Here is a 22,005-nt window from a genome sequence, read left to right on the forward strand (position 1 = left end):
ACAGGCAGTGACCCCGAGATTGCTTCCAAATTAACAGGAAGTAACCCGCGAACCCCCCCCCCCCCCCCCCCCATATCAACAGGAAGTAACCCGGAAATGCCCACAAGTCAATAGGAAGTGACTCCGAAATCCCCCCATATCAACAGGAAGTGTCCCAATATGAACAGGAAGTGAACTCGAAATGGCTCAGAATCAACTGGAAGTGACCGTGAATTGCCTCAAAATCAACAGGAAGTGAACCTGAAATGCCCCATAATCGACAGGAAGTTACCCGATATACCAACCGTAACAGCAAGGCTTTTACTTTGCTTGAAGAAGTGCTTACACCACGAGACAGCATCATGACTCCAAGGACCGCCATTTTGATTTCGATACTCATATCGCGACGGCCTTAGTAGGCTAACATTTCACAGTGAAAAAAACAAATATAGAAGATGGATTGATGTATGGAGTTTCATAGCAAGCCAAATATCTCTTCTTTTCGTGGCTGCGCCAGATCTCAACGCTGCAGAGCCAGATCCACTCCCAGGAGTCGGACCTGCAGAACCAGGAGGAGGAGCTCAGCCGGGCCAAGGCCGACTTGGGCCGCCTTCAGCAGGAGGAGGACCAACTGGAGCAGAGTCTGGCTGCTGGCAAGATCCAGCTGGAGACCATCATCAAGTCCCTCAAGGCCACGCAGGACGAAATCAACCAGGTGAGGGCGCCTCACTTACGTTTTTCCGCACTCGCTTGATACGCCTTTGTCTTTCGCTAGGCACGCAGTAAACTCTCACAGATCCAAGACAGCCAGCAGGAAGTGTCCAAAAGCATCGAGCAGTACAACAGCACCCTCAACGGGACCCACGGAGGAAGCATGACCAACCTAGCCGACATGAGCGAGGGCTTCAGCGACAGAACTGAAAACGGGGCCTTCCCCTCTCGTGCCCAGGAGGTGACTCCGCTACCCGCTTAGCTTAAATTGCTCATTCAGCCAATCGCATTTGTCTGCGTTCCCCCACACGGGGGCATCACTGGTAGCAACCAGCTTGCTTCTGCTAGCAAAATCATTGGGTGTCACGGGTAATTCTTGTGCTTAAAAATTATTTGCCAACTAGCTAGTTTGCGCCAGCTTGTGCTAGTTCACGCTACGTTGCGCTAGCACAACACATTTTGGGTCATGAATGCCACACTAAATGTTAATATTGTCCTGCCACACGGGGGCGCTACTGCTCATGGAATGCGCAGTGTGACTGGTCGTAACTAGCCTGCTTCCGCTAGCAAAATCATTAGGCGTCACTGCTAGTTCTTGTGCTTAAAAATCATTGGTTAACTAGCTAGCTTTCACTCACTTGTGTTAGTTTGCGTAACCTTGCGCTAGCACATCACACTTTGGGTTATGAAGGCCACACTAAATATTGTCACTCGCTTAGCTTAAATTACCCAATTGTATCTGTCTGCGTCCTGCCACACGGGGGCGTTGCTGCTGATGGAATGCATGGCATCACTGGTAGTAATTAGCGTTCTTCCGCTAGCAAAATCAGTGAGCGTCAATGCTAGTTCTCGTGCTTAAAAATTATTGGCCAACTAGCTAGTTTGTGCTACCTTGTGCTAGCACACAGGTGTCAAACCGATTCCAGAAAGGGCCTAGTGGGTGCTGGATTTTGTTCCAACCGATTATGCGCAGAGAGTTTAACCAATGAACTTCCTGCTGAAACAAGCAGCACCTGACAAAGTTTAACTGATTACACATGTAAAAGATCTAATTGGTGAAAAGGTGTCCTCTTCATTGGTTGGAAAGCAAACCTGCACCCACTAGGCCCTTTCTGGAATCGGTTTGACACCTGTGTGCTAGCATATCACATTTTGGGTCATGAAGTTCACACGAAATGTTAATATTGTCGCTCACTCAGTTTAAATTTCTCAGTCATCCAATCATATTTGTCTGCATCCTGCCACATGGGGGCGTTGCTACTCATGGAATGTGCGCCGTCACTGGTAGTACCTAGCTGCTTCTGCTAGCAAAATCATTGGGCGTCACTGCTAGTTCTCGTGCTTAAATAATATTGGGCAACTAGCTAGTTTGTGCTACATTGTGCTAGCACATCACATTTTGGGTCATGAAGTTCACACTAACTAGCTTGCTTCTGCTAGCAAAATCATTGGGCGTTACTGCTAGCTCTCGTACTTAAAAATCATAGGCCAACTAGCTAGCTTGTGCTAGTTCGTGCTACCATGTGCTAGCACATCACATTTTGGGTCATGAAGTTCACACTAAATGTTAATATTGTCGCTCACTCAGTTTAAATTTCTCAGTCGTCCAATCATTTTTGTCTGCATCTGCCACATGGGGGCGTTGCTACTCATGGAATGCGTGCCGTCACTGGTAGTATCTAGCTTGTTTCTGCTAGCAAAATCATTGGGCGTCACTGCTTGTTCTTGTGCTTAAAAATTATTGGGCAACTAGCTAGCTTGTGCTAGTTCTTGCTACCCTGTGCTAGCACATCACATTTTGGGTCATGAAGTTCACACTAAATGTTAATATTGTCGCTCACTTAGCTTAAATTTCTCAGTCATCGGAATCATATCTGTCTGCAATCTCTGCATCCTGTCACATGGGGGTGTTGCTGCTCATGAAATGCGCACCGTTACTGGTAGTATCAGCTGCTTCTGCTAGCAAAATCTTTGGGCGTCACTGCAAGTTCTTGTGCTTAAAAATTATTGGCCAACTAGCTAGCTTGCGCTAGTGCTAGCGCAAGGTAGCGCCAACAACACATTTTGGATCATGAAGGCCACACTAAATGTTAATATCGTCCTGCCACACGAGCATGTTACTGCTCATGGAATGCGCAGTGTGACTGGTAGGAACTAGCCTGCTTCCGCTAGCAAAATCATTGGGCGTCACTGCTAGTTCTCGTGCTTAAAAATCATTGGCCCTCTAGCTAGCTTGCGCTCACTTTTGTTAGTTCGCGGTTCCTTGCGCTAGCACATCACATTTTGGGTCATGAAGGCCACACAAAATGTTAATATTGTTGCGCCCCCCGCTTTGCTCAAATTGCTCAATCCTCCAATCGTACCTGTCTGTGTCCTGCCACACGGGGGCGTTGTTACTCATGGAATGCGTGTCGTCACTGGTAGTAACTAGCTGGATTTTTTACTTATTTATTTTTTTCTCATGTCCAAAATAAAGCATTCATTATTATATTCTTGGCAGGAGGACCCCTTTAAAGTGAAAGCGTCGGTGTTCAACAGTCAGCCTCAGGAGCTCCACGCCGACCCCTTCCACTCAGAAGACCCGTTCAGGACGGACCCCTTCAAAGGTTTCGAACGTCGCCGAATCGCTTGCTCGCTTTGATGCCTTTCAAGCTTTGATCTTGCGTTCCTCCTGCAGGAGACCCTTTCCAAAACGACCCCTTTGAGAAGCCGCCCGCAGCCCCTGCAGGTACCCACTTTCACACTTTCCAGAGAAGAGGAGGTGGGGAAAAAAAGTACCAAAAACATCTACTCAAGTAAAAGTACTGTTACACTGATGATTGTTTTTTTTTTTACCCACGTAAAAGTACTAGAGAACAAATCTACTCCAATTAAAAAGTAGCTTATTTTTAATGTATTCAGAATTGCGATGGGTTGTGCTTTCCCCAATACTGTTTGTTAGAGCGTTTGAGATTACTCTCATTGGTGCAAGGTAAATGGTAGGAGGGATGAAATAGCCAACTGGCCAGAGGCTTTCCCCACTAAGGAGCTATATGGACGACGTCACCAACCTCCTCCAGACAGCAGCATGTACATCAAGACTGCTGAGGAGGATGGATGATTTGATGTCATGGACAAGAAAGAAGATCAAGCCCTCCTCTTGCAGCCTGCCACTAAGGAGATGGGTCGGGAATGACAGCACCACCTTTGTTGTTAGGTGGGAGAAGATTCCACTTCTCGCAGAACAGCCCATCAAAAGCCTGTGGAGGCAGTTAACACAGAGCTGTCTGACAAGCAGATGGGGAAAGCTGTCATGAAACAGCTCTGCAATGGCCTGGCAAGGATCGATCAAAGCCACCTCCCTGGGAAATACAAGGTCTGGTGCTACCAATTTACACTCTACCAGAGGATAATGTGGCCCCTGAAAATGAGTGAGATCTCATCGACAGTGAACAAGATGGATGGGAAAACCAACTCATTCATCCGAAAGTGGTTGGGGCTTCCACGTTGCCTTTCTGAAGTCGGCCTCTCTGAAAAAAACACACTGCAGCTACCACTGATGTCAAGAGAAGGCCAAGTTGGTCCTCGAGTTTAGGGAGTCCACAGAAAAGTCTGTACGGAACGCTAATGCCAAGGTTTTGAATGGCCGCAAGTGGAATGCCCTAGCCGTGGTCGCCCAAGCCATCAGCGGATTACAACACCAGGAGATCGTGGGCAGAGTCCTGATAGGGAGAGTAGGATTAGGATGGGGTGATACACAACGTTTCTGGTCCTAGGCCAACCGCAAGTAAAGGAAGGAGATGGTGGAAGCAGAGGTGACGAGGCTGGAAGAAGACCGCTACAAAATCAAATCTGTGTCGCAGGTTCGGCAAAGAGGCTGGACAACCTGGGAAGGGATCACACACAGGAACATCAGTTGGTTAGATCCCACAGGCAAGACTCAGCTTCCTCATTCGTGCAACCTATGACACGCTTCCCTGCCCTCGGAACCTCCACCAGTGCTTCAGGAGGGGAGGAATGGTTTGCACTCTGCAATGCTCCCAACGTAAGTCTTCAGCACATCTCGTCAGGCTGTAAGATCGCGCTCTCTCAGGGCCGCTACAGGTGGCGCCATGACCAAGTCCTGAGGAAGCTAGCTGAAGTGCTTTAGGACTGTCAACAGGGAAGCAGATTATACAAGATACAAAAAACAATAAACTTTATTTGTCATTGACACAAGTGACAATGAGATGAAATCCAATGAGTGAGCATCGAGCCGCTGCAGATTAACCGCGTCGCCACTAACTCTCTCCTCTTTAGGAATTACAGAGTAGTTGCAGAAGTTACAGTACACACATATATCATACAACATAGCAGGGATATATGGCACGACGCACGGGTCATGTGCAGGGATTTTTTTGTACGAAAGAAAGTAAAACTATCAGTCATAGCTGGAGGAAGGGGGTGTCCATAGATGGTAAGAAAAGGCGGTAGCGGACTGGAGGGGGGGAGGTTGTGTGTGAGTGTGTGTATGCACAAGTGCATTAGTATTTGTACGTGTCTGTAGACAAAATAAGAGTTGCAGGGGCCTGTGACCGGCCTTGGGAAGAGAATCAAAGGCAACAGATAGAGCTATCTGTGCAGTTCTCTCCAGGAGAATTGAGGGGGGAGATAAGGGTGTTCGGGAAAGGAAAAGGAAAATTTAATCGATTTAAGCCGAAGAAGTAATTTAATATGTCCAAATACAGTTGGTCTTCAGTCAAAATTGCGCTCCTCAGGGCATAGGTGAGACGTAAGGTTCCTTAAGTCATTGCCAATAGTCGCGGTCTGCCTCAACAGTTCCGCCACCTGGCGCCAGGTAGCATCCACTATTCTCCATCCTTCCTCGGACTGAACCATGAGTCCACAGAGCCAGTTCTCGATCAGAGCCTCGACGTGGTCCTCCAAAGCCTCGAATCGCACCGTTTGATCCATCGTCAATTTGTTGATTTCCTTGAAAGCTGCAGTCTTGGAAACTTTCCGGTAGAACAGGGCACCTCCTAAGCCAAGCAGAAGGAACCCCACAACCATCAAGCCAAACAGCCAAATATCCTCGATATCTTCCACAGATAGGACAGTGAGACAGACTGGCTTCCAGTGATCCTATGAATCTCTTACGTAGCAAGCGGCAAAGGTCCCACCTGGGCAAGACTGCTCTCCTGGTGCACTGTGTCTTGTTGAAAAAATCTTGTCAATTGCGCTGAGAGAACAACTAATCAAATCCATTTTCGTATGATAGACCAGCAGCAGATTATCCACAGAGGAAAAAATACAAAAAAAAGCAAACAGACTAGACTGACGAAGATAGCAGGAGCAGGGAGGAAACACATCCGCCCGGTCAAAGGCAGGAAGAAGAAACACCCGCAGAGGACCCACCAGCTTCGTTGCAGAAAGAGGGGTGAGGAGAAGCACCAGGCCAAGGACAACACCAAGGGCCTTTCCCCCTGATCAGAGGTGGAGTATGAGGGTCGACCTGGCAGGAAGCTGCAGTTCCCCAGGGAGATCACCATCACCTATCTCCAGCCAGATATACTGTAGTCGTGTGGTCAGCCAAGGCAAGAGCAGTGTTCCTTATCGAGTCACAGTTCCCATGGAGATGGGGATTGAGGCCGTCTGTAAACGTAAGAAGGCCAAGTACTCAGAGCTGCTTTCTGAGTGCTGAGAGGCTGGCTGGAAGACTACCATTCACCCAGTGGAGGTCAAATGCCGAGGCTGCGTGGGGATGTCAACAACATGCCTCCTGAAGGATGTGGGACTCCCAGGAAGAAGACTCAGGAAAGCAATAAAGGACCTGGCAGAAGAGGCTGAAAAGGGGACCTTTTGGCTCTGGCTCAGGAGGAAGGACAAAACCTGGGGGAAGAACACGTAACCTCCAGACAACAGCCGCAGGGGACAACACCCATCAGCTGCAGTCCCTGTCACTGCTTCGCCACCAGGAGACGTACCAGAATTAAAGGAGTGAAACGCTGGTGTATAATGGTTTCTGGTTGATGACCCTGTAGCTGACCAATGGGCACCGGAAGAGGTGCAACAGGCAATAATCCCCAGCAGGAACTACCATCTTCTTGTATAATCCTATTCAAAGTGAAAGTTACGTAGTTGCATTGTGTGTGTGTGTGTGTGTGTGTGTGTGTAGGGCGGGGAGAATAAATGTCCAACGTCCAATCCGTTTAAACCCAGAGACGCTGGAAGTCTTAATCCTATCATTTGTACTTTCAGATCCGTTTGGCGCCGACCCCTTCAAAGAGACGGATCCGTTCAAGGCCTCTTCTGAAGATTTCTTCAAGAAGACTACAAAGGCGGACCCTTTCGCCATGTCGGACCCCTTCAGCAAGAGTGCCACGCTACCCTCCAAGGTGAAACTTCACTTATCTATTCCTTCAGTGCCACTGACAGTGATAGACATCCTAACTGTTTGAACCTATCCGTCACTTTCCTATTGATTTTGAGGCTTTCTATGTGACTCTGTCAATTTTTGGTCACTTTTTTTGGTTTGGGGGTAACTTTTTAGCAGCGTCAATGAGTTAAAACATTTTGAAAGTCAAACTTTTGTCGTTTCTTCTGCAGCAAATGAGTCATTTCACAAGCAGCGACCCTTTCGCCTCCAGTAACTCCAAACCCAAAGGAGCAGGTAAAGAGTCTCCCGTCTGCCATTTCTGGCTTTTCCCCTGACGCCGTCCTTCCGTCTCGGGCAGATTTGTTCGGCGCCCTGGATCCGTTCGGCAGCGGCTCGTTCGGCGGCGCCGCCAACAGTGCCTCCGCTGGTTTCGCCGACTTCAGCCACATGTCAAAGTCTCGAGACCCGTTCGAAGGCCGCGCCAGCTGGATGCCGGACTACCAGAAGGTAATGCGGAACTTTGCCGGCGCAGGAGGCTTGCATGTCACACTATTCACATTTTCTTCAAAAACTCCAATATGCAGATGCAACTTATACGCAGATATGCTGTCCTCGCTCTGTCCATTGCCTAGTTTAGACCATGGTAAAACTGAAAACGCATACAATTTAGCATTAGCAACGTAAGCTAACTAATATTAGACACTTTAGACAAACAGTACTTTTTGTACAAAACTTGCCCATCTTAGGCTTTCACAACAAGCAATGTTGCCTAGCGACCAGAAGGGGGTGCTCGGACACACAAAAAATGTTGGAAAGTGATGGTGACTCATTGGTTGTTTTTCCCTTGCTCCTAGGCCGCGTTTGCGGACGATCCGTTCGGCAGGAAGAGTGACATGCCCGCCCTGCCGCCTAAAAAGGGGGTTCCGCCCAGGCCCAAACCCCCCAGTGGTAAGCGTAACACTTTTTTTTTTTTTTTTTTTTGCTGCCGTTGACGGTCATTGACATCTTATTTTTAATGCCCTTGGCAAAATTCGTGCATGCCATACTAACACGTTTTTAATGTCAAATTATGGGCTGCAAAATATTGTCCCTCAATCGCCCACTGGGCCATAAGTTTGAGATCTCTGCTTTAGGGACATTTTTGAAGATTAAAAAAAAAAACAGTTAATATTCTCTTTTTATTCATTTTTTCAGGATAGATCGATGGATGGATTAACTGAGATTATTTGAGATTAATTGCAGAAAATATGCACTTTTCAGGTTTCTTTCTGTAACTTGCATTTGTCTCACATACATACTAAATATATATATGAAATATATTACGGAGCCCCTAACGGGACATCGACAGAAATAAAATTTAAAAAAAATAAATAAAAAACAATCTGGTGCGCACCAAAAACTATCTGGTAAATATTAGCTTTATACAGCATTTAAGATAGCTAACTTTTGGTATGCAAGTTAGCCAACTGATGTTGCAATTGCAAAAACGCAACAAATGGCTAACTTGCATAGCAAAAGTCCGCAAGTTTAAATGCTAAATACCGCTAATGTTTACAACAATTGGCTAACTTGCAAAGCAAAAGTCTGCTAGCTTAAATGCTATTTATGCTAATGTTTACAACAGTTGACTAATTTGTATAGCAAAAGTCCGCTAGCTTAAATGCTGTATAATGCTAATGTTGACAACAATTGGCTAACTTGCATAGCAAAAGTACGCTAGCTTGAATGCTACATAATGCTAATGTTTACAACAATTGGTTAACTTGCATAGCTTTGTCCGCTAGCTTAATTGCTACATAATGCTAATGTTTACAACAATTGGCTAACTTGCATAGCTTTAGTCTGCTAGCTTAAATGCTATATAATGCCAATGTTTAAAAAAATGGCTAACTTGGTTAGTAAAAGTCCGCTAGCTTAAATGTTATATAATGCGAATGTTTACAAAAATGGTCTAACTTGATTAGCAAAAGTCCGCTAGCGCAAATGCTAAATAATGCTGATGTTTAACAAATTGGCTAACTTGATTAGTAAAAGTCTGCGATCTTAAATGGTACATAATGCTAATGTTTGCAACAATTGATTAACTTGATTAGCAAAAGTCCGCTAGTTTAAATGGCACATAATGCTAATGTTTGCAACAATTGGCTAACTTTATTAGCAAAAGTCCGCTAGATTAAATGCTATATAATGCTAATCTTTACAAAAATTGGCTAACTTTATGCTAATCTTTCCAAAAAGTGGCTAACTTGCATATAACGCTAATGTTTACAACAGTTGGCTAACATGCGTAGCGAACGTCCGCTTGCTTAAATGCTATATAATGCTAATGTTTACAACAGTCAGCTTACTTGCATAGCAAAGGTCTGCTAGCTTAAATCCTATATAACGCTAATGTTTACAGCAATTGCCTAACTTGCATCACAAAAGTCTGCTAGTTTAAATGCTATATAATGCTAATTTTTACAACAGTTGGCTAAAATGTATAGTGAATGTCCGCTAGCTTAAATGCTGTATAACGCTAATGTTTACAACAGTTGGCTAACTTGCATAGCAAAAGTATGTCATCTTAAATGCTATATAATGCTAATGTGTACAACAACTGGCTCACTTGCACAGCAAAAGTCCGCTGTCTCAAACCCTATATAATGCTAATGTTTACCAGATAGTTTCTGGTGCGTACTAGAAACAATCTGGTGCGCACCAGATTGCTTAAATTTCTTTTCTTTCTGCCGATGTCCCTTTAGGGGACCTGTAATATATGGATAGATTAATTACAATTAATTGAGCTTAATAGTGGAAAATAGAGATGTCCCGATCGATCTGGTCCGATCACGTCATTTTCAAAGTATCGGAATCGGCAAAAAAATGTCGGCCATGCCTTTTTTGAATGTATATATATTTTTTAAATATATTGTTTTCTAATTGTATTTAACGTTACAGACATAATATGTTACCCTCATCCAGAGTCTTTAGTTTAGGCTTAAGGTAGGGTTATCAAATTTATCCCGATAACTGCGGTAATAAGTTTTTTTAAAAATATGTCACGTTAAAATACTTAACACAATTAATGCATGCGTTGCACGACCCACTCACGCATTGTTGCGCTCAATCTGTAAAGGCGCCATTTTACCTATATAGAGAGATAAAAGGCAGCGTAAAATGCATAGAGTGAATTTTGGCAGCTTTTGGAGGCTTATTTTAATTGGCTAAAGCCTTACAATCACTCTCCCTGCGATTAGAAATATCATGGGAAGCAATGTGGGGAAGGTAGCAATTGATCTTTTTCTTAACACCTTATTTTAGTTCCCAACGCAGAGAAGATATATCAATTGGTAGCACTATGCACAGTCATGGTTCCACTTCCCATCATGCATTGGGGCATGGCTACAGTATCATTTTCTGAAAGCTCAACAAATACACTAGATGGCAATATTTAGTCACGATATACAAAGTCACAAGTCTTTCTATCCGTGGATCCCTCTCACAGAAAGAATGTTAATAATGTAAATGTCATCTTGCGGATTTATTGTCATAATAAACAAATACAGTACTTATGTACTGTATTTTGAATGTATATATTCGTCCGAGTTTTATTCATTTTTTTCTTAATGCATTGCCAAAATGTATATGATCGGGAAAAAATTTCGGGAATGATTGGAATTGAATCGGGAGCAAAAAAAAGAAAGCTGTCGTATCGGGAAATATCGGGATCGGCAGATACTCAAACTAAAACGATCGTGATCGGATCGGGAGCAAAAAAAACATGATCGGAACAACCCTAGTGGAAAATATGCCTTTTTCCTGCTTCCTTCTCGAAATCTGCAACAGGTTTTGGTCAGAAGTTGCCCCAAAAATGTGGAATCGCAATCTATGGTTAGATTAATTGAGATGATTTGAGATGAATTGCAGTCCATAGGCATGCATGTTTCTTTCTGAAACTTGCATTTTTTTGTAATTAAAATAAAAAATGAAATCACAAAATAGGGATGAATGTTTTTCTAACCTTAACCCTACATAAAATATGCCTTCTCCTGGTTCCTTCTTTAAATCAATGACAGACGGTGAAGTTTCATATGATGATCTTTACTTACAACCTATTGATGGATTAATCTCTATTAACAAATTGCCCGCCATTTTGAAGTCATTTACTGTATGTCATGTTTTATTGTTTTTTGCAAAATAATTGCGAGTCACAGTAATACTAACTACACTTTAATGCTAAATAGGGGGTGAGCTGCATTGCCCGAATTGTTTTCAGTAGTAGTAGTAGTAATGTGAGGACACGCTGGCAGAGACTTCGAAGGAATCGTTAGTATTTTTCTTCTGGTGTTTTTGTAACCTTCACTGCAGCAGGTGTTTGGGGTCACCTTTGATGTCAGCAGGTTGAACCGCTTCATGCAATTTGCGGTGAAAAACAAGCCGTGCAAAATGTGTTGCTGCTCATTTGCAAAACAGGGCGGAGTGCATGACTGTGGTTTCTCGCCCGCGGTTCTATTCTTCAAGAGGAAGAATACGGATTGCGCTTCTCTCGACGAGTGGCCTCGCACGCGGCGTGACCGGTGGTGCGGTTTTCCACGTGTCGAGGAGCCCGGCGCCGACACAGTTTCCCACGGGATCGTTCACGGCGTAACGCACGCCCTGGCTAATGATTTTCATCCACGTCATGTTTCTTTGCTAGATATCAGTGCTAAATTTAACTGTTGGGTTGTGTTGTGTTGGCTTCTGTGTGTATATTAAATTCCTATTTCATTATTTATTAATTCTAATTAGTCATGTTCAAAGAAGGCGTGTTTTCTGCAATTAATCTTAATTATATGTAATCTATCCATAGATTGTGATTCCACTTTTTTTGGCAAATGCAGACCAACGCTATTAGTAAAAGAGCTTTTTTTTTTTTTTTTTTTTTTTTTTTTGCGATTAATCTCATTCGTAATTAATCTATCACAATAGATTGTGAGTCCAGTTTTTTGTGGTCGGAATTTCAGACCAACACTCCTAGCATGAAGGCAGATTTTCACTTAATTAATTGGATACATAATTGGATTAGGAACATTCCATGCTTTGCAGAATAAATTATTATGCTAATAATAATAATTATTATATGTGTGTATGTATAATATGCTAATAATGCTAATAATTAATATGCTAATATTGCAGGTTCAGAAGAGCATTAAATGCGAATACAGGTTACGAACGAGTTCCGTTCCTACAATGGTGACGTAGCCTGAATTTCCGAGGAAATCGGAATTAACCCTTTAAGTACCCCTAAATACCCCCCCAAATCTCAAAATAACTATCCAAAAAAATTTAAATGAATCTATCACTAAAGATTATGATTCCAGTTTTTTGGGGGTAATTTCAGACCAACCCTTCTTCCAGATTTACAGAAAGAACAAGAAGTCATATTTTATGCAATTAATCTCAATTAATCGTAGTTAATCTTATCTATTTTTAGTGATTCCACTTTTTTTCCCCACAACTTTAGACCAACTCTTGTTACAGATTTACAGAAGGAACCAGGAAGAATGCATATTTTGTAGGGCTGTCAAAATATTAAAATTTTAATCGAGTTAATTACAGCTTAAAAAATAATGAATCGTAATTAATCGCAATTCAAACCATCTATAAAATATGCCATATTTTCTGTAAATTATTGTTGGAATGGAAAGATAAGACACAAGACGGATATATACATTCAACATACAGTACATAAGTACTGTATTTGTTTATTATAACAATAAATTAACAAGATGGCATTAGCATGATTAACATTCTGTTAAAGCGATCCATGGATAGAAAGACTTGTAGTTCTTAAAAGATAAATGTTAGTACAAGTTATAGAAATTTTATATTTAACCCCTCTTAATGTTTTCGTTTTAATAAAATTTGTAAAATTTTCAATCAAAAAATAAACTAGTAGCCCGCCATTGTTGATCTCAATAATTACACAATGCTCATTGTGCTGAAACCCATAAAATCAGTCGCACCCAAGTGCCAGCAGAGGGCGACAAAACACCCAAAAAAACAAGTAACAAGTGGACATTACACTGTGCTGTCATTTTAATCTGTTTGAGCGGGGCATGTGCGTTAAATGCGTCAAATATTTTAACGTGATTAAGTTAAACAATTATTTACCGCCCGTTAACGCGATAATTTTGACAGCCCTAATATTTTGTGTAATTAATAAAAAATAATCGCGATTAATCTATCCCTAGATTGTGATTCTACATTTTTTTTTTTTTGGGTGGGGGGGCTTCAGACCAAAATTTAGATAGATTTGCAGAAGAAACCAGAAAGAAGGCATATTTTCTGCCATTAATCTCAATAAATCTATCCATGGTTTCTCAATTTATCTGTAAATTGTGATTCCACTGTTTTTTCACAACTTCAGACCAACTCTTGTTATAGATATACGAAAGGAACCAGAAATAAGGCATATTTTCTGCCATTAATCTCAATTAATCATCCATGGTTTCTCAAATCTGTAGATTAATCGCATTTAAGCGATAGATTATGATTCCAGTTTTGGGGGGGGGCAGCTTCCAACCAACACTTGGTATAGATTTGCAGAAGCAACCGCAAAAGAAGGCATATTTTCTGCCATTAATCTCAATTAATCTACATGGTTTCTCAAATCTGCAGATTAATCACATTTAATCACAAGCTATCAATAGGATTTTGATTTCAGTTTTTTGCGGCAACTTCAGACCAACGCTCCTTCCAGATTTACAGAAAAAAACAAGAATTCATATTTTATGCAATTAATCGTAATTAATCTCATCTATGTATAGTGATTCCACTTTTTTCCCCATAACTTTAGATCAACTCTTGTTACAGATTTACAGAAGGAACCAGGAAGAATGCATATTTTGTGTAATTAATGAAAAAATAATCGTGATTAATCTATCCCTAGATTGGGATTCTACTTTTTTTGGGGGGGGGGCTTCAGACCAAAATGTAGATAGATTTGTAGAAGAAACCGGAAAGAAGGCATATTTTCTACCATTAATCTCAATAAATCTATCCATGGTTTCTCAAATCTGTAGAGTAATCGCATTTAATCACTATCTGTAAATTGTGATTCCACTGTTTTTTCACAACTTCAGATCAACTCTTGTTATAGATTTACGAAAGGAACCAGAAATAAGGCAAATTTTCTGCCATTAATCTCGATTAATCATCCATGGTTTCTCAAATCTGTAGATTAATCGCGTTTAAGTGATAGATTATGATTCCAGTTTTTTGGGGGGCAACTTCCAACCAACACTTGGTATAGAATTGCAGAAGCAACCGCAAAAGAAGGCATATTTTCTGCCATTAATCTCAATTAATCTACATGGTTTCTCAAATCTGCAGATTAATCACATTTAATCACAATCCATCAATAGGATTTTGATTCCAGGTTTTTGCGGCAACTTCAGACCAACGCTCCCTCCAAATGTACAGAAAAAAACAATTCATATTTTATGCAATTAATCTCAATTAATCGTAATTAATCTCATCTATGTATAGTGATTCCACTTTTTTCCCCATAGCTTTAGATCAACTCTTGTTACAGATTTACAGAAGGAACCAGGAAGAATGCATATTTTGTGTAATTAATGAAAAAATAATTGCGATTAATCTATTTCTAGATGGTGATCCTACTTCTCTGTTTTTGGGTGGGGTGTAACTTCAGACCAAAACTTGTTCTAGATTTGCAGAAGCAACCAGAAGGCATATTTTCTGCCACTGATCTCAATGAATCTATCCATGGTTTCTGACATTAATTAGGTGAATCATATTTAAATGCAATTAATCTCGGCATGGCTTCATCGAAATGGCCACAATAATCCCTGTCAAAGGCGGAGAATGAGTTAAATGTATTTGAAATGTGTTGGAAAAAAACGTTAATTTATGAGCATAAGGCTTTTTTTTTTTTTTTTTTTTTTTTTTTTTCCTCGTCAACAATACGTTTGCGGAGTGCTGCTGTGGCCACAAAGCAAAACCAGCTCTTCAACCAGGAAACCGTTGACAGCGGTCGCGCTGGTTTGGTTTTGTTTGTTTTTTTCCTCGTTATTTTACCTTCCGACCGCATCTTCTACTCTATGATTTTAAATCAACAACAAAGATCATCAGCGTCAGTGAAAAACAAAACAACACCAGAGCTGCCGTAATCTTATATTTTCATAATACATTCATCTGCTTTCATCCATGACTAAAGAAATCATAATATATATATATATAGATTTTTTTTTTTTTCAAAAAAAAAAAAAAAAGAAATACATTAAAACTAAGGCAATATTTTCTATTAAGAGGTAAAAAAAAAAAAAAAAAAAAAAGAATTTTTGTCTTTATTTGTGTCTTTATATAAAATATATATATATACGTGGCAGCCACAGTAATAGGGTGGTAGGTGGGTCCCACACTTTTTCTCTATGGCGTGGCTCTTGGGGCGTGGCCTCCCCTCTGCCTGGGCTGCCGGCCGCGGGAGTGGGGGGAGGTCGGGGCTCCGATCTCGCGTCCCCCCGTTGCGGCTCCTCGGCGTCCTCCTGCCTCCGCCTTCCCCTCTCTTCTCTGACTGGATATCCGTCCTGTGCTCCATCGCGGGTGGCTGGTTGGGTGCCGGTGTATTGCCTGCTCCGGCGGGGGACCCTGCACTGCCCTGGGCTTGGCGGGCTGCTGGGGGTCCCGGGGCATGCCGTGGCGGTTGGGGGGCTGCGGCTGTGGTTCGTGAGCCTGGTGGGCGGGCGGGGCTGGGCGTGGGGCTGGTAGTGCGTCCCCTCTTGCCATCCGTGATGGCCGGTTGATGGGTGCGTGGGTTGCCCTGGGGACTACCCTGGATCATGGGGGTGGGGCGATGGCTCCTTTGCTGGACTGCGGGAGGAGGGATGGGCTGCGCTGACAATGGGAGTACAGTGGGGCAAATAAGTATTTAGTCAACCACCAATTGTGCAAGTTCTCCTACTTGAAAAGATTAGAGGCCTGTAATTGTCAGAATGGGTAAACCTCAACCATGAGAGACAAAATGTGGGAAAAGAAAAAAAAATCACATTGTTTGATTTTTAAAGAATTTATTTACAAATTAGAGTGGAAAATAAGTATTTGGTCACCTACAAACAAGCAGGATTTCTGGCTGTCAAAGAGGTCTAACGAGGCTCCACTCGTTACCTGTATTAATGGCACCTGTTTTAACTCATTATCGGTATAAAAGACACCTGTCCACAAATTCAGTCAGTCACACTCCAAACTCCACTATGGCCAAGGCCAAAGAGCTGTCGAAGGACACCAGATACAAATTGTAGACCTGCATCAGGCTGGAAAGACTGAATCTGCAATAGTTAAAACGCTTGGTGTAAAGAAATCAACTGTGGGAGCAATTATTAGAAGATGGAAGACTTACAGGATCACTGATAATCTCCCTCTATCTGGGGCTCCATGCAAGATCTCACCCCGTGGCGTCAAAATGATAACAAGAACGGTGAGCAAAAATCCCAGAACCACACGGGGGGACCTAATGAATGACCTACAGAGAGCTGGGACCACAGTAACAAAGGCTACTATCAGTAACACAATGCGCCGCCAGGGACTCAAATCCTGCACTGCCAGACGTGTCCCCCTGCTGAAGCCAGTACACGTCCGGGCCCGTCTGCGTTTCGCTAGAGAGCATTTGGGTGATCCAGAAGAGGACTGGGAGAATGCGTTATGGTCAGATGAAACCAAAATAGAACTTTTTGGTAGAAACGCAGGTTCTCATGTTTGGAGGAGAAAGAATACTTAATTGCATCCGAAGAACACCATACCCACTGTGAAGCATGGGGGTGGAAACCTCATGCTTTGGGGCTGTTTTTCTGCAAAGGGACCAGGACGACTGATCTGTGTAAAGGAAAGAATGAATGGGGCCATGTATCGAGAGATTTTGAGTGAAAATCTCCTTCTGTCAGCAAGGGCATTGATAATGAGACGTGTGGCTGGGTCCTTCAGCATGACAATGATCCCAAACACACAGCCAGGGCAACAAAGGAGTGGCTTCGTAAGAAGCCTTTCAAGGTCCTGGAGTGGCCTAGCCAGTCTCCAGAGCTCAACCCCATAGAAAATCTGTGGAAGGAGTTGAAAGTCCGTGTTGCCCAACAACAGCTCCAAAACATCACTGCTCTAGAGGAGATCTGCATGGAGGAATGCGCCAAAATACCAGCAACAGTGTATGAAAAGCTTGTGAAGAGTTACAGAAAACGTTTGGGCTCAGTTATTGCCAACAAAGAGTACATAACAAAGTATTGAGATGAACTTTTGTTATTGACCAAATACTTATTTTGCACGATGATTTGCAAATAAATTCTTTAAAAATCAAACAATGTGATTTCCGTTTTTTTTTTTTTTCCCACATTCTGTCTCTCATGGTTGAGGTTTACCCATGTTGACAATTACAGGCCTCTTTAATCTTTTCAAATTGCGCAATTAGTGGTCGACTAAATACTTCTTTGCCCCACTGTATGTCATACTCTCAATGTGAAACATTAAAACTGTTCACACCAACCGGGCACTTAGGCTACGTTCATACTACAGGTCTTAATGCACGAATCCGATTTTTTTCGTGTTTTTCCGACTCGAGTGAGGCATTAACTTGACGGTCTGAACGTGACAAGTCGCATAGAACGGGACCATTTCAAATCCGATCTGGGTCACTTTCGTATGTGGTCTAAATCCGATCTGGGCCACATTTTCCCAGACTGTCGCGGCGGTCTGTACTGTCCAGTCCCGCAAATCGGATTTAATGCAGCAATTACATCATCAAATAGCGAGAGAGTCGTTACCGTAGCGATGCACCTGTGCGTTATTAGCGCCTAGCTTGCAGTGAACACGGCTTTTGAGGAAGAGCTGAGCTTGACAACAGTCATAAAAAATAAAAATGGGTTGAGGATAAGCCTGAGAATGCTCAGTTTTCTCTCTGTTCCAAGTGAGCAATATTTCAACATTGCCTCCACGGCCGAGAGTCGGGACAAACTGCCCGTATGTGTGTGTGACGTGCACGGACAGTGCGTGCATGCTATCGATCCATATAAACTTTGAATATAAGCCTAAACGGGGATTATTTATGTCTGTTATTTGTGTCCACCTTTTGAAAAGCAAAATATGATATCCCTGGTATGACGGATGACGTCTGTCATTTGTTTTGATGCTTCTGCGCATGCGGGTCTTCTTGCTTAGCGCGTGTCGGACTGCGAATTAGTGCGCATGCGTAATACTTGAACGGTCTCAATGGATAAAGGCAGTCTGAACGGGCACACCAAAAAATCGGATTCGTGCATTAAGACCTGTAGTATGAACGTAGCCTTAGACTTCCATTCTCAGTGTCAAACAGCTGAACAGGACAGGTTAAAAAAAAAAAAAAAACATTTTGAACATAATGGTGTTTAAAAAAAGAAAACTATGGCAATTTCTTTTTCTAAAAAAAATACCCTTTTTTAATTTCAAATATGAAAAAATTAAAATTGATGATTGGGGTCTATAGACATATTGTTCTGTCAAACACAACAGTTCTTTTGGATTAAAATACAAGCAGTTTATTATAAAGAGGGAAGCAAGAGCAGAAACTGCTTTTTCAGTCTTGTCTTTGTTTTCCGCCATATATATGTTACATTGAAAAAAATATATTCATAAACAAATAAGAGATCTACTTTTTTTCTACCTTTTTTAGATGTAAAAAAAAGAATTCTTGTGTCATAAAAAATGAATGCAAAAACAAAGATTTCGCATGCATGCAGGTAAAACGACGCCAGTGAACACGGCGGAACCTACCAAGCCGTGCGACCCTTTCCAACCGTTTGGCCGGGACGCCGTCGACCCCTTCCAGAGTAAAAAAGGTCTAGGGGACCCGTTTAGCGGCAAGGACCCCTTTGCTCCGCCTTCCTCAGCACCCAGTAAGACTCACCCCCAACTCCTCCATAGCCATTGACGACGATAGATACAGTGCCTTGCACAAGTATTCGGCCCCCTTGAATCTTGCAACCTTTCGCCACATTTCAGGCTTCAAACATAAAGATATGAAATTTAATTTTTTTGTCAATAATCAACAACAAGTGGGACACAATCGTGAAGTGAAACAACATTTATATGATAATTTAAACTTTTTTAACAAATAAAAAACTGAAAAGTGGGGCGTGCAATATTATTCGGCCCCTTTACTTTCAGTGCAGCAAACTCACTCCAGAAGTTAAGTGAGGATCTCTGAATGATCCAATGTTGTCCTAAATGACCGATGATGATAAATAGAATCCACCTGTGTGTAATCAAGTCTCCGTATAAATGCACCTGCTCTGTGATAGTCTCAGGGTTCTGTTTAAAGTGCAGAGAGCATTATGAAAACCAAGGAACAGGTCCGAGATACTGTTGTGGAGAAGTTTAAAGCCGGATTTGGATTTCCCAAGCTTTAAACATCTCAAGGAGCACTGTGCAAGCCATCATATTGAAATGGAAGGAGCATCAGACCACTGCAAATCTACCAAGACCCGGCCGTCCTTCCAAACTTTCTTCTCAAACAAGGAGAAAACTGATCAGAGATGCAGCCAAGAGGCCCACGATCACTCTGGATGAACTGCAGAGATCTACAGCTGAGGTGGGAGAGTCTGTCCATAGGACAACAATCAGTCGTACACTGCACAAATCTGGCCTTTATGGAAGAGTGGCAAGAAGAAAGCCATTTCTCAAAAATATCCATAAAAAGTCTCGTTTAAAGTTTGCTACAAGCCACCTGGGAGACACACCAAACATGTGGAAGAAGGTGCTCTGGTCAGATGAAACCAAAATTGAACTTTTTGGCCACAATGCAAAACGATATGTTTGGCGTAAAAGCAACACAGATCATCACCCTGAACACACCATCCCCACTGTCAAACATGGTGGTGGCAGCATCATGGTTTGGGCCTGCTTTTCTTCAGCAGGGACAGGGAAGATGGTTAAAATTGACGGGAAGATGGATGCAGGAACATTCTGGAAGAAAACCTGTTGGTATCTGCACAAGACCTGAGACTGGGACGGAGATTTATCTTCCAACGGGACAATGATCCAAAACGTAAAGCCAAATCTACAATGGAATGGTTGAAAAATAAACGTATCCAGGTGTTAGAATGGCCAAGTCACAGTCCAGACCTGAATCCAATGGAGAATCTGTGGAAAGAGCTGAAGACTGCTGTTCACAAACACTCTCCATCCAACCTCACTGAGCTCGAGCTGTTTTGCAAGGAAGAATGGGCAAGAATGTCAGTCTCTCGATGTGCAAAACTGATAGAAACATACCCCAAGTGACTTGCAGCTGTAATTGGAGCAAAAGGTGGCGCTGCAAAGTATTTACGCAAGGGGGCGAATAATATTGCACACCCCACTTTTCAGTTTTTTTATTTGTTAAAAAAGTTTAAATGATCCAATAAATTTTGTTCCACTTCACGAGTGTGTTCCACTTGTTGTTGATTCTTGACAAAAAATTAAAATTTTATATCTTTATGTTTGAAGCCTGAAATGTGGCGAAAGGTTGCAAGGTTCAAGGGGGCCGAATACTTTTGCAAGGCACTGCATCCAATCATTCATTTAATAAGAATTCAAATGTGTTCATCACTAGTAGACATCCATTCTATTTGAAGTGGCATGGAATGAACATTGGTCCCTCCCACTTCAAACGCATTGGACGTCTATGGGCGTCAGTGGCAGCCAATGCCGGGCAATGAGTTCATTTTTGGTGCATTTCACATTGTTTCCTTTTTATTTTCTGTCACCTCCTGTTAATTTTGGGGCATTTTTGGCGTCACTTCCTGTTGATTTGGGGGCATTTACAGGTCACCTCCTGTTAGTTTTGGGTCACTGGGGCATTTCACGTCATTTCCTGTTGATTTTGGGGCATTTACGGGTCACTTCTGTTGATTATGGAGCATTTGAAGGTCACCTCCTGTTGATTTTGGGTCTCTTGATTATGGGTCATTTTGCAGTCACTTCCTATTGATTTTGGAGCATCTATGAGTAACTTCCTGTTGATTTTCAGTCACTTCCTGTTGATTTTGGGGCATTTACGGGTCACTTCTTGTCGATTTTTGAGCATCGACGGGTCACTTCCTTTTGATTTTGGGGCATTTACAGGTCACTTCCTGTTTATTATGGGGCATTTAAAGGGCACTTCCTTTTTATTCTGGGGCATATACGGGTCACTTCCTGTTTCTTTTGGAGGATTTACTGGTCACTTCCTGTTTCTTTTGGGTTACTGGGGCATTCCTGTTGATTTTGGGGCATTCATGGGTCACTTCCTGTTGATTAAGGGGCATTTTGGGTGACTTTCTATCGATTTTGGGGCATTTATAGGTCACTTCCTGTTGATTTTGGGGCATTTTTGGGTCACTTCCGGTTGATTTTGGGGCATTTAAAGGTCACTTCCGGTTGATTTTGGGGCATTTACGGGTCACTTCTTGTTTATATTGGGAGATTTTACAGGTCACTTCCTGTAGATTTTGGGCTACTGGGGGATTCACATCACTTCCTGTTGATTTTCGGTCACTTCCTGTTGATTTTGGGTTACTAGAGCATTTGACGTGATTTCCTGTTGATTTCCTGTCACTTTCTGTTGATTTGGGGCATTTATAGGTCACTTTTTGTTGATTTTGTGTTATTGGGAAATATCTGGTCACTTCCTGTTGATTTTGGGGCATTTTGGGTCACTTTCTATAGATTTTGGGGCATTTATAGGTCACTCCCTGTTGATTTTGGGTTACTGGGAGATTCAGATCACTTCCTGTTGATTTTCGGTCACTTTCTGTTGATTTTGGGTTACTAGAGCATTTCGCGTGATTTCCTGTTGATTTCCTGTCACTTCCTGTTGATTTTGGGCATTTATAGGTCACTTTTTGTTGATTTTGGGTTATTGGGAAATTTCTGGTCACTTCCTGTTGATTTTGGGGCATTTACGGGTCACTTCTGGTTGATTTTGGGGCATTTAAAGGTCACTTCCTGTAGATTTTGGG

At 42.4% G+C, this 22,005-nt stretch overlaps 1 protein-coding gene across 7 annotated transcripts in view; it reads left to right on the forward strand.

Moving 5' to 3' along the window:
• Positions 1 to 22,005, forward strand: part of eps15l1a (epidermal growth factor receptor pathway substrate 15-like 1a) — a 58,599-nt gene that overhangs the window by 29,384 nt on the left and 7,210 nt on the right. For all 7 annotated transcript variants that reach the window (XM_057840721.1, XM_057840725.1, XM_057840727.1 and 4 more), the window contains 9 exons: positions 497 to 694; positions 755 to 931; positions 3,191 to 3,296; positions 3,368 to 3,418; positions 6,907 to 7,043; positions 7,255 to 7,318; positions 7,383 to 7,531; positions 7,879 to 7,972; positions 18,769 to 18,924. In XM_057840721.1, the coding sequence (XP_057696704.1) occupies positions 497 to 694; positions 755 to 931; positions 3,191 to 3,296; positions 3,368 to 3,418; positions 6,907 to 7,043; positions 7,255 to 7,318; positions 7,383 to 7,531; positions 7,879 to 7,972; positions 18,769 to 18,924 (1,132 nt within the window). The remainder of the gene's footprint in view (positions 1 to 496; positions 695 to 754; positions 932 to 3,190; positions 3,297 to 3,367; positions 3,419 to 6,906; positions 7,044 to 7,254; positions 7,319 to 7,382; positions 7,532 to 7,878; positions 7,973 to 18,768; positions 18,925 to 22,005) is intronic.

Source organism: Corythoichthys intestinalis, chromosome 7 (assembly GCF_030265065.1).
Source record: "Corythoichthys intestinalis isolate RoL2023-P3 chromosome 7, ASM3026506v1, whole genome shotgun sequence".
In the NCBI taxonomy this organism is placed as follows: Eukaryota; Metazoa; Chordata; class Actinopteri; order Syngnathiformes; family Syngnathidae; genus Corythoichthys; species Corythoichthys intestinalis.